This window comes from Typopeltis vanoorti, chromosome 18, assembly GCF_054136105.1.
Source record: "Typopeltis vanoorti isolate ZY-2024b chromosome 18, IOZ_Tvanoo_1.0, whole genome shotgun sequence".
Lineage (NCBI taxonomy): Eukaryota > Metazoa > Arthropoda > Arachnida > Uropygi > Thelyphonidae > Typopeltis > Typopeltis vanoorti.
Genome location: NC_143566.1, coordinates 21,045,808 through 21,058,921, shown reverse-complemented (window position 1 = coordinate 21,058,921; position 13,114 = coordinate 21,045,808). Strand labels below are relative to the sequence as shown.

At 34.3% G+C, this 13,114-nt stretch overlaps 1 protein-coding gene across 1 annotated transcript in view; it reads left to right on the top strand.

Annotated features, from left to right (window-relative positions):
- The window catches only part of LOC150096529 (acyloxyacyl hydrolase-like), a 236,400-nt gene extending 225,057 nt beyond the window's left edge, over positions 1–11,343 (top strand). Inside the window, exons 17-18 of the mRNA XM_090408466.1 lie at positions 3,612–3,688; positions 11,147–11,343. Of these exons, the coding sequence (XP_090264592.1) occupies positions 3,612–3,688; positions 11,147–11,275 (206 nt within the window). The 3' untranslated portion in view covers positions 11,276–11,343. The remainder of the gene's footprint in view (positions 1–3,611; positions 3,689–11,146) is intronic.
- Positions 11,344–13,114: the final 1,771 nt, after the last annotated feature.

The following is a 13,114-nucleotide window of genomic DNA, read 5'->3' as shown; positions in this document are numbered from 1 at the left end:
ACCTTATTCAGGGATACAATAAAACTATTTTTTTTTTCTTGCATCGTATATGGCTGTTGGGGAGGGTGTGTTGTTTTTTGTGTGGGAGGTATATATGCAAAACCTTTTAATGTCTTTTTTTCATAAAGTGAAATCAGGGGTGCCAGTTATACGCAAGGGCAATTTATATTCGACGATAAACGTTCGCCGACAAGTTCACATCCTTCTGCTGCTTCTCCTGCTCCACTGACTTCTATGGCAAGTTACAATGCATAAATATTTTTTCTCAATACCGTTTTTTTTTTCAAGCCAACATCATTAAAATCAATTTAATAATCAATAATTTATACTGAATAATATTATAAATTTTTGGTGATCAGAATGGGATATGTCAATGAAACTTATCTCAAGTTAATTTAATGATGTTGGCCTGAGGAAACTACAATATTGTAGCATTAGTCCTGTGATTGATAACTAATTTAAATGCGTACTTTTATATATGTCAGCATGCTACACTGTATACATAAGTGTATTAATACTCTTTATGATTGTGCCATAATTAATTTTCTCCTTTACATATGCTTGATTCATTATTTTCCGAAATGAATTTTATAACAGACAGTTTAAGAAATAGAATGACTGATGAATCTAGTTCTGCTTGTGTATTACTAAAAGTGACAAAATATGAACCTGGTATAAAGCATTTGGCATCTAATGTACAACAGCAAAAATCTCATTAATAAATTGATAATAGGTTGATATTGATTTGTATACGACAGTGTGTATGTCAAATTATGAGTTCATTTTTATGAAATTCTATGTTAATTTTTAAACTTATCTCAATAAAATTCTGCAATTTATTTTGTATTAATTAGTTGCTGATGTGCCCGGCACGTCAACTTGATTTGTAAATTTTTGGCACATCAGCAACTCAATTTGTAAACTTTTGGCATGTGGACATAAAAAGGTTCACCACCACTGTAACCATATAACACCCATTCAAAAGTTTATATACCTCTATCATATCACCTCTTTCTCCTGTTAACCAGAGTCTGCAATCCACATACTCACAGTCTGTCCTCATAATCTAGATCCCATAATCTGGATATAATCTTTGTAACTCTTCTTTGCACCCTTACCACAGCTTCTTTATCCCCTTGGAACCCAGCAGACCAAATCTGTACACAGTAATCCAGGTGTGGTCTTATCAAAGCCTTATAAAGAGGCAAAACGATTTCCTTATCCTTACATGTCAAGGTTTGCTTCAACATCGCAATTATCTACTGAATTGTATTTGTAACTTTTGCTATGTGACCTTTAAACTACAAATTTTTATTCACCGATATGCCAAGTTTCCTTGCCTCCTCAGTTTCTTGTAGCATAACCCCACTAATATAATGTGCCACTGGAACTCTAATCACTTCAAAGTGCATAACTTTACACTTACTAACATTAAACTGAAAGCCATTTTTGTTTGCCCAAATTTCCAGTTTATTCAAATCATTTTGTAATTGCTGAATATCAGTAGCATCCCTGATTGCCTTGCTGATCTAAGCATCATTGGCAAAAAAATTGCACATCTGATGTTAGATCCTGCCTGATGTCATTAATGTATAGAATAAACAATAATGGCCCTAGGACTGAACCCTGAGGCACACCACTGGTCACTTAAATCTGGCAGATTCACATCCACTGTAACCACTTTGTGATATCTGTCTGTTAACCATCCCCCAGATCCAAGTCAGGAGTTTATATTCCAATCCCATATTCTCCAGTTTATGCAACAGCCTTTCATGTGGTATTCTATCAAATGCCTTAGAATTCAACATTATCATAGTGTATCCATTCCCTTCATCCAACTCAGCCGTAACATTGTTATAAAATAATTGCTAAAACATGACCTTCCTTTAGTAAACCCATGCTGTTCCTTGCAGAGTATAGCATGTTTGTCTACCCATTTCTGTATGTGAGTTCTTACCAACTTCTCTAAAATCTTCACTACCACACCAGAAATATTGATATGTATGTAGTTAGACACATCAGTTTTTGCACCACCCTTGTACAATGGAACTATCATACATTTCCTTCCATTCCTGTGGCATCATTCCTGAGCTGAGACTCAAGTTATATAAACATGTGAAAGGCCTAGCCAATTTGGCTGAACATTCCTTTAGCAAATGGGCTGATATTTCATCTGTCCCTATAGATAAATTCTTATCCAGGTTATGCAACAGCTCTTCAACCTCATTTTTATGAACCTTTAACTCTTCATCCAATGTAGTAGTAGTGCTGTGCACCATATTACATACACCTGGTTGATATATATATATTTCATATATATCTTAACAAAGTGAGCACGCATTAACTGAACAATCTCATTATCTTCCGACATTCTTTCCTTTGTTGCAAGCAAAAGAATGAATGTGGAAGAATAACTTTATCACCTAGTCTATTCTTATAATTATATATGCAATTTATTTGGTCTTGTTCTAGAATTTTCTCTTTTCCTATCCCAGACATACTTAAAAGGTCCAAACCCAAAGCATATTTTTCCACCATTTTGCAAAAAAAAAACCATGTTCGAAGACATTCATATCAGGTTTGCATACCATAGCTGAACTTTCACACACATTTTTCCCATTTCTCCATTGATGATCTAGTTTCCCTGACTCTCTGCATTTGGTCTCATACCAAGAAATAACTTCTCCAGGATTCTGACACCAAATGAATTCAAGTGCAGGCCATCCTTCTTATACAAATCTTTTTTGCCATCAAACACATCCCACACATCTAAAAACTCGCATCCATATCTTCTACACAGCATGTGCATGAAATCATTTACTATCATCACCCTCCTTCTTAACTCAGTGCTGTCATATCTGGGTAGTAATCCTACAATTTTTACTCTCTCACATTTCTTTCTTGCTTCTTCCAATTTGTGTGTGATTGTGTGTATAACTGCTTGCCATTAAGAAGGATGAGATACTCTTCAATTTTAGCTAAGAAAACTAATTTTGGTTTCAATTAGGCTAGTATAATGGCACCTGTGAACAATTTCTTAAAATGACATCAGTGTAATAGATCATGGACCAGAGGATGTTGTGGTCTGTATCCCCACCCTGTTGTACCAGACCAGGCTTTAATGGATAGTGTAATACTGATGTTCCTACTTCCCCCCCCCCCCCAATAGAATGTCCTCTTTGTCTTCTCTTGCTCTTACTTTAGACAATCATACTGAACCTAGTGAACACCCAGGAGGAAATTATGGACCCTGTCATATCTGGGTAGTAATCTGGGTAGTAATCTTTGGCTAAGGATAACTATAAGGGAATTTATTAGCAAGAAAAAAAACATGGGAACTAAAGTGTATTTAATGATCTTTGAAAATGATTGATTGATTTTCTGCAATGTATGGAAATTGAAAATGTCATATAGGGCCAGAGTTCTTGGGCAACAGGCTTCTAGTTCTAATTTAAGATCAGGGCTGGAGCAGACAATATATGCTCTATTAAATAAAGATTTGCCTGTGAAAGTTAACTAAGAAGTTGAAGTGATCTTTCTTCATTTATGTAGCATAATACTTTGAATGATAGCATTTACATCTAATATAATTCAGAATTTTTTTTTTTCAGTGATTGTTGATTGGCAAGAAGCAGGGAATGAACTCTGGCGCTTTCTAGAACCCGTGGATAGCCTACATCCAACACAAGTAAGTCTACTACAAATCTAATAAGCATTATACATATCAGTCTAACAGAAAATGGATAAAATATTCTTAATAATCTAATAAGCATACTGACTAATAAGTTTTAAATGAAATTTTAGAAGGCTGATAGCATTATGATAGTTTACAGAATAGGCACAGCTGTTGGCTCAATTTGCATATTGCAATACTCTTGTTGTGCTTTTAGAAAGTTTCTTCATTTGGTTCTGAAGTATATTATATTTGATAAGAGACTACTCTTGTTTTAATCCTTTATTCAAGCATAAACAAAGTTTCAGCATGAAGTATTTTCATGACTGGTCTACTTGTATATAGAAGTTATCAACTTCACATCATTTGCTTCAGTATCCCATAAAAGAAAAACACGAAAGTCGCTACTCAGACCAATTTCAAACTTTAGTGAGATCTCATCAGCAGGAGTTAGAACCCCAGGATGACACTAAGGTTAAAACAAAGCAGAAATCATATATTTTTTATATATGAAAATATATGATTTTAGCATTTTCATAGCATCACCATCTCTTATAGCATTTTCAGCATACTTTCCCATCACTATTGCTGTTAAACCAAATTCCAGCTGCCTTGCAGTTTAACTAAGAGAGTCAGAGAATTTTCTTTTGATTTCATATTATCTAATTCTAGAATGTAGTTACCTTCTGTTTTTAATTAGAATATAGAATATTAGAATTTACTAATTATAATTATTAATCATAATTATATATATGAATGCCAGATTGCATTAGAGAGATGAAGATAAAAAAAAATATTAAATATACATAGTTGTAAGTGTTGTATTATATTTATGTTTACAATAAATGTTAATTTTTTTATATACTAGAGCTTCTTTCTTGGGATAAACACAACATGCTGATTTTGAGGTAAATGTACAATCACAGGCACAAATCCGAAACATTATAATTAACTACTAAACAAAAATAGAATAAAACCATATATAAATATTGTTATCTTACTCAGCACAACTGACTATAACTAGAAGGTTGGATATATATATATATATATATATATATATATATGAGATCTAGCAGAAAATGAGATTTTTTTATTGCAACAATTGGCAGCACTTTCAAACCAATGATGAGGGATTATGTAAGCCTGATTCCTGCTGTTTTCATCAGTACCAGTTTCTTGTTGGCAGGGTAAACGCCTGTTGAGTTATTATTGTGTTTTTAGTAAGTGTATGTCTGGAGTGTTTGTCACGAAAATAGAAAAGTACAATCTTGAACAGCATTTTGCGATTAAATTTTGTGTTGAACTGAACGATAGTGCTACTGAAACATTCAGTAAAATTCAGTGGGCTTATGGTACTGATTCTTTATCATGAGCCCAAGTGTTTAAATGGAAGAATATATTTTTGGAGGGAAGAGAAAGCATGGAAGATTAGCAATGTATAGGGTGGCGTGTCACAACAACATCGAGCAAGTATAGAGCTCCCTCCATGAAGATTGACATTTAATGCACCAAATAATCTCAGAAGAATTGCATATTAACTGTTTCACCATTCAAAAGAGTTTGAATGAACATTTGGAAATGCAAAAAATCTGTGCTAAGATGGTTCCAAAAAAACACCACACTGTTTCTGCAGAAATGCTGGACCAACCTCAAACCAAATCCAATTTTTTAGATTGTGTTATTACTCGGGACAAGAACTGATTTTTTTCAGTACAATCCAGAAATGAAATACTGATATTCAGAGGGGCACAAGAAAAATTACCATAAGCCCACTGAATTTTACTGAATGTTTCAGTGCTACTGAAACATTCAGTAAAAACTGAAGAAGGTGCACATGAGCAAGTAGAAAACAAAAACCATGATTGTCATCTTTTTTGATAGCCATGGCATAGTTCTCCAAGAATTTATACCTCCTGGAGCATCAATCAAATTTATTACAAAGAAATCCTTGAACATTTGCATCCAGAGATTGCAAATGATTCGATTTTGCATCATGAGTATTTAGCCAAAAATGCATTCCAGTATTGAAACAGCCACTGTACCCAGCTTATCTCTGTGTGACTTTTTTCTTTATGTACAAGCTCAAGGTGAAGGATACCCAAGGGCCATGGCAGGGGTGCCATAAACAAACTAATAGATGAGGAATTCCATTCCTGTTATACCACATGGAAGGAATGTTGGAACCAGTGCAGGGAGGAGTTACTTTGAAGGTTTATTTATTTTGTATCCAATCACAAGTGGTACAGTAGTAAGTGGTACAACATTATTTACAACAAATTCGGATACATTACAAATGAGAACAGCTTAAATTTGATAGGTGAATTATACAGGGAATAATAAGTCAAATATGAAGAAAAAAACTATGCATGTTATACAATAAATACAGTCAGATGTTTCTTCAGTATCTTGTGCAATCAACTGCTCTTTTTGTGCAGGATATAAGGTCCTCTTTTGTGCAAAATGATTGAAGAAAGGGACAAGAAAGAAAGGTGTTCCATGGACTGGGTTGTGACACACTCACAATTATCTGGTCCAGTGAGGTAGCCCCATATGATGAGGTTTTGTTTGCAGAGTACTGCTGTTCGAAGTCTGAAGTTTTTCCAAGTATTCCAGTCAAAGTGGGCACCATGTGGAAGATGTTCTACTGGTATTCCAACAGTGTAAAGCATTGTTGAAGTCTTGTCACTGGAGGGTTTTTAGGTGGTTCAATAGTTGCAGAAGCTATGTCAGCTTAGTCTTTGGGGCACTGTGGTCTGGTTGAATAGTGGGTGGCATTCATTTGTCTGCTTCTTTCATCAGCTGAGAATGCAGATCTTCGAATTGAAGGGGGGGGGGGGGGTGCAATACTAGCCAAAGTATACAGGTCTTTTAGTAGTGTTGGTTTTAGGCATCCTGTAATTAAGTGGCAGCTTTCATTCAATGCTGTTCAAGTTTTTCAGCATGGCAGGATCTGAACCATACTGGGAAGGCATATTCAGCAGAAGAATAGCAAAGGGCCAAGGCAGAAGATGTTGGTGTGCTAGGGTCTGCACCCCATTTCGAGGAGGTAAGCTTTCTTGGTATGTTGTTTCTTGCATTCACTTTTGCCTTTGTTTTTTCTGTGTGTGTTTTATATGAAAGGGTGTGATCGAGTGTCACACTGAGGTAGATTGGGTTCCAGGAATGTTCTAAATTCAAGCCTTTCCAAGAAATCTGTAGCTTCCTGTTGGCTTCCTTATTGTTGAGGTGGAAAAGGCCAGTCTGGGTTTTCAAGGGGTTTGGTTTTAATTGATTGCTGCTATAATATGTGGTTAGACTGTTTAAGGCAAGTGAGAGAGTAGTTTCAATGGACTTGAAATTTTTTGATTGAGTAGCTATGGCAAAGTCATCAGCATAGATAAAATTTCTAGTTCCTGGAAAGATGGGGAGATCATTGACGTAAATGCTGAAAAGTAATGGTGATAACACACCCGGAGAAGGCCTTTTTTTTTTGGGGGGGGGGGGTCAGTGGACCCCCCCCTGTTCACAAAAAGCGTAGTCTGTTTTCAAGAGTGACTGCATCAGGAGAATAAGGTGGTGATAGTCTCTACTTATTCTGTATATTTCATTTCTTAGTGTGAGGTGATTTATGGTATCATATGCTGCAGTTAGGTCTACAAAGACTGCTACTGTGGCTAGTTTTTGCTCATAACCATTTTCTATATATTGAGCGAGGTTGAGAATTAGTGAGAATCTAAAACCAGCTTGCTCAGCAATAAGATGGGATTCAATTAGGAGTTGTAGCCTATTCAAAATTAATTGTTCATACAGTTTGAAGAGGTTGCTGAGTAGTGATATAGGTCTGTATTTTTTTGCTTTGGTTTTTTCCCTGGTTTCAGAAAGGCCACCACTTTAGCATGTCTCCACATAGGTGGTATCTTTAGGGTTCTGAGGCAAGTGTTGTATAATTTTAATAACCACTCTTTAGTCCTGGATCCAAAATGTTTAATTTGTTCATTACGGATATCATCAAGGCCTGCAGATTTTCTAGGTTTTAATAGGTTTATGTCAGCATAGAGTTCAGTGATGGTGAAATCAGAGTTGATCATATTTTGTTCCTCACTTGGGGTTCTAAGTATCTTATTTTTTGGGTGCTTTTTAGAAAATTTTCCATTCAGCAGAAGCTGGTGAGCAATTTGATTAGCTGTTACCTGTGGATGCTCATATGGCTTAGTGAAATCCTTCCTAATTCTGTTGATAAAGTTCCATGCCTTTCTACTAGAAATAGAAGCCCTTGATATGACCCATATCAAGGGCTTCTATTTCTTTTTCCATGAGGAACGCCTTTCCTCTGCCATCTTGGAGCATAAAGTTTCTCCTGCTTGGATAGTCTCCTCTGAGAAAGGGTTGGTGTTGTAAAGTTGTAATTAGCATACTGGGCTTCTATGTCACTGGAAAGGCCTGGAATGTAGTCTGTGTGGCATCCTCAGGGGATATGTGTTTAGTGGAGATTTTCCTCAGTATTTTTATGAATTCAGGATACTCTTGAGGGTTTGGAGGGACTGGTTCTATGGAGTGGTCAAGATCTTCCATGAAACCCTTCCAATTACCTTTTTTGAAATTAAATTGTCTGTAAGGGATTGTGTTAGGCATAATGGCTGGGTTGAATTGAAGCATTATAGGTATATGTTGAGGTGGAATGGGTTTAATATCTTTTTAACACAAATGTTGGATATTTTTGAGTTAACAAATAGGAGGTCTGGGTTATAGCCTCGCTTCCATCTGCCACTGTTAAAAGACGCAGGAAGTTTGGGATTATGTATCAGGTTTAGAGAAAGGTTTTCAGCCCATTTTTCAACAAGTTCTCCATCTTCATTGGACTTTGTGTAACCCCAGTAATATTATGGCTGTTAAAGTCACCTAATATAACATTAGTCATGCATGTATTATTATTGAGGATTATGTCAGGGAAGGAGAACGTTTCTTCTGGCAGTTTATGAACTGAGGAGATATTTTTAAGTGTGATTGTAATAATCTCAATGTTTCTGTTGTTCATTGAGTCCATGGATGACGGAATTAAGTTTCATCATGGGGTATCTCTTTGAGTTTCATGCCATGGATGTAAGGTCTTGTGGCACCTTCCCCTCTGTGAGTTTTTTGCAGGCAGAGTACATCACAGTCATTATCTCTGCAAATATTTGCAATGAGATCTTGCTTGACACTGGAGAAATCTTCAATATTAAATATTATTTTTAGGCTTGGCCTAAGCCTAAAAATAATATTTTTTTAATAATACTAAAATATTCCCAAATTGCTGCCCTAAAAGATGTGGGATCTTTTAGGGCAGCAATTTGGGAATCTTAGTTCGATCATTTGCATATGGTTGATAGCACTTTTAGCTTCTCCTAATGGGTACTAACAGGGTGCAGGAACGAGAACCTAGCTGCTACACACCCCCACTATCAAGGTGACCACAATATATCAAACAATTAATTGAATACACAATTTTATACCAATTTTGTCTCATTACTTTTTGGCCAGACCTCATAATGTAAGGTGGTGGGAGAGGGGGAATGTGACAGGAATAACATAGCTGACACAGTCAACAAACATAAACAGTACATTAGTACCAGATACCAAGAACCAAGAGAAAGGTTCAAATACAAAAAATATTTAAGAACCAAGGGTTCTTAAATATTTTTTTACATAATTCAGAAACCTGCTTTAGAGACCAAACATGGATGTGCTCTACTTATTATGAAGACTGAACTTGTTTGAAAAAGCATTTCAAATCAGTTTGCAAAAACACTTCAGATCACCAAATGAGTAAGCAGTGTTCCCCAAAGTGTGGTACGCATGGCATAAACGTGGATGTTAGAAAAAGGTGATTGGGGGGATGGGGAACACTGTAAAATAAAAAAATTGATTACTCGTTTACTTTATTTTTATATTTGATATATATTATATTATAATATATATCAAATATAATCCTCTATATTATAATAAAAAATATAAAGGAAGTTTTAAACAAAATGCTAATCAAAATATTTTAACTATCTTTTGTATTTCCTAAGGCCTTTTTTAATATGGATCACAAAATTTAAATTTGACAATTTTTGTGTCTACATATGTATTTTTTTATATGGCTCCCACACATAAGCTGTAAACTTACAGTAGTAGGTGGGTGGACTAAGGATATATATATATATATATATATTTATTATAACTTTTTGACCTGGACCAGAAACCCTGTTCTAGAGATGGCCAAACATGAACTTTTCAAGCTACCTCAGGCTTGCAATAAGCAGGGCGATGGAGATCTTACACCCAGCAATAAAATTCATCTACCATCTAAAGGCAATCACAAAATACCCATACCTGTGATTTGAACCTGCAGCCTGTTAGTTGGAGAGTGGAATGCTAACTACTTGCCACCTAGGCTGGTATGTAGGATTAGTATAACTAAGAATCTGTTTAATAATTGAAAAAACTGTTCCATAGATTTGTAATTTATCATAATGCAAATGTTAAAAAATAAATACCTTTATAATTATTTGTGTCTGAAAGAAGTATTATACCCTCCTAAAGTGCCTTTTTCCTGAGGGGGGGGAAATATACTGGTGTTATTTTAATTTTAAAAGGAGATACACAGATATGTAAAGTATAGGAAACACTGAAGTAGAGTAATGGTTTCATACTGACGATTATGAGATCATAATTGTACAATCTAATTACAAACGTCACCCATGGCATGATTTGAACCCACTGTTGATTGGAGATCAGGATGCTAACTACAATGCTTTAACAGCAACTAATTTTCAAATATAATTCTTGCTGACTTATTGTAAAATTATTAATGCATTTGTATTTTAATATATATTATGCCAGATTGAGCAGCTGAGAAAATTATGATGATGCAAATAAATATCCTATATTCCTAACTCAGTGATTGGGAAGCTGATTTCACACCGAGTAACTTATATATAATTTTTATATACATATTTATAAATAACTATCAATGAAAATCTAATTTCAAAAGTTATGCATTACTTATTGCTTTAAGTGACTACTAAGAATTGAAAGGTTCTAATATGAAACCATGGGTGCTTACTTATTAGAACCTTTGAATTCTTATGCCCTATTGGAATATTTATAGTTCTAACAGGCACAAATATTGTTGCTTATTACTAGAACCATGAAGATTCAAATGCTAGATAAGCAAGATCAATATTTGGAAGATCACTTAAACAACTCTTTAGTCTACATTTGTGATATATTTTGACGTAACACTTCATGAAACATGCAGAATACTTTTGAAATTCTTATTGAGTCAACCTACCATCATGTTTTGCTCCCTTTCAAGCACTGCTAATGACAGTTATAAACTCTGAATCTGGAATATTAAATAAATTTAAATAAGGTAATAAGACCTGACAGATTTTATATATTATTGAAAATGTAGTGTATTCAATGATTATTAAAATACCTTTTGAATCCTTTTTTTTTCCCTCCCAGGAAGTACAACCTTTTGTTACTGATGTAGTATGGGAAGAACTTAGTACCAAGTATCCACAACTATTAGGAGAAATTAATCCTAATAATGAAAAGATCTTAAAACATTTTGGAAATCAAGGTGGCCATTAACAAAGGTTTAAGTTAACCATTAATTTAATGTATTTGATGTAAGAGTATAATAAAACATTATCTGATCATCTGTAGTTATTACAACAGTGCTCAAACAACTGCAAGTAACATTAAATATTTTAGAAACAGTTTTGTTTCTCCCAGTAAACAAATACGCCAATAAAAAAAAAAAAAAATTATCACACCGTTTGTATGTAACTGGTAGATTCAAAAGTGTATAAAAATGCATTTTCCTTACTTTTTATACATTTTTTAAATTCAATTAAATATTGGAGTACAATCAATATCCATTTATATATGCATTGAGCCTTGTAATGTACGAAAATAACATCCTTTTTCTTACAAGTTAGTGCTCTCTTTAAAGTCGAGATATCCAACGTCTTCAGAGCACAAACGTTTGTCACAGCATATCTTATTTGATATTTGGTTTAAGTTTGGTGTGGAGCTGATATCTTACATTGTTATCATACTAATATACAAAAGAATGAAATTCATAAATTACTGGAAAAAAAAAGTCAACTTCTTGGCTTAAAGAAACAGTTAACAAACTCAAGTCTTTTCATGGAAAGCTAGTACTCAAATAGCAACAATTAGTTAATATCAGGAACAGTTTGAATTTGTAACAGACCACACAAAAATTATGGCTAAAGTCGTAATTAGCACCATCATTATTGGATAAAGAGAGAGGTTACAAGTATTAACTATGATCAATGACTGTCTAACAGATTTTTTGTAAATTTATACTAGCCATACTTGATGAGGTCTGGGGAATGTTTTAAAGATGCTGCTAATTCCAAAGACATTCTCTCTGACTTGTTATGACTTCTGTGTAGCACTTTTTTTTTATTCCATATAATTCTATGTGAAGGGATGTCCAATGCATGGTCTGTTAGTTCCCATTTGACATAGCAACTGTGTTGAATGTATGTACTTTGAGATGTCAACAGGTATCCTGTCTGCCTATAGTACACAGGCACAAGGCTCTTAAGATACTCTGAAATGTGATAAAGGAGACAATTTGTCCTTAGATGAATGGATAAAGGTCACCAGTTTGATATTTGGTTTAAGTCTAGTGTGGAGCTGATATCTTACATTGTGATCATACTAATATACAAAAGAATAAAATTCATGGAAATTTTTTTAGACAATTTTAAAAAAAGTCGCTGATGAACTGCATAGCTTAGAAATATTGAAAGAATTTAGAAAACGTTAGATATGTCATGAATGTATAAAATATATAGATACTATTTTATTTTATCCTCGACTACCATAAAATATACAAAATTTTCTCAAACGTTATGCACATAAACACTTAACATACATGGCCATTAGCAGCCGAGAGAGAAATGTAAGCAAACTTAAAGATGCAGTATTAAATCATAACTGCATAAAATAACTGTTAATTAGTTAAATGGATTGGTTAGCATATTGCAAAATAATAAAAATTATAATGATTCATTCATTGGTGCGCTAGGCTATAGCCTAGCCTAGTGCACCAATGAATGAATCATTATAACGTGCACCAGTGCACATATAGCCTAGGCTACCGCGAAGCAATCTTATTGCTGCTTCTTCGTTATCAATGCATGAATCATTATAATGCAAGTAACATTTAACATTAAGAAAGTAAGCACTGGACAATGTCAAATTGTCCTTTGACAATTTGACATTGTCAATTTCACTGGACCATTGTCAAATTTGGCCATTCCTGATACAAGATGAATTTCTGTTGCATCAAATACAGAACAAATTACACAATGACTACAAAAAAAAAAAAAAAAAAATTAAAAAAAAACAGAGGCAGCTAAATGTATAAAGTGCAGAATACCATATCCTGCC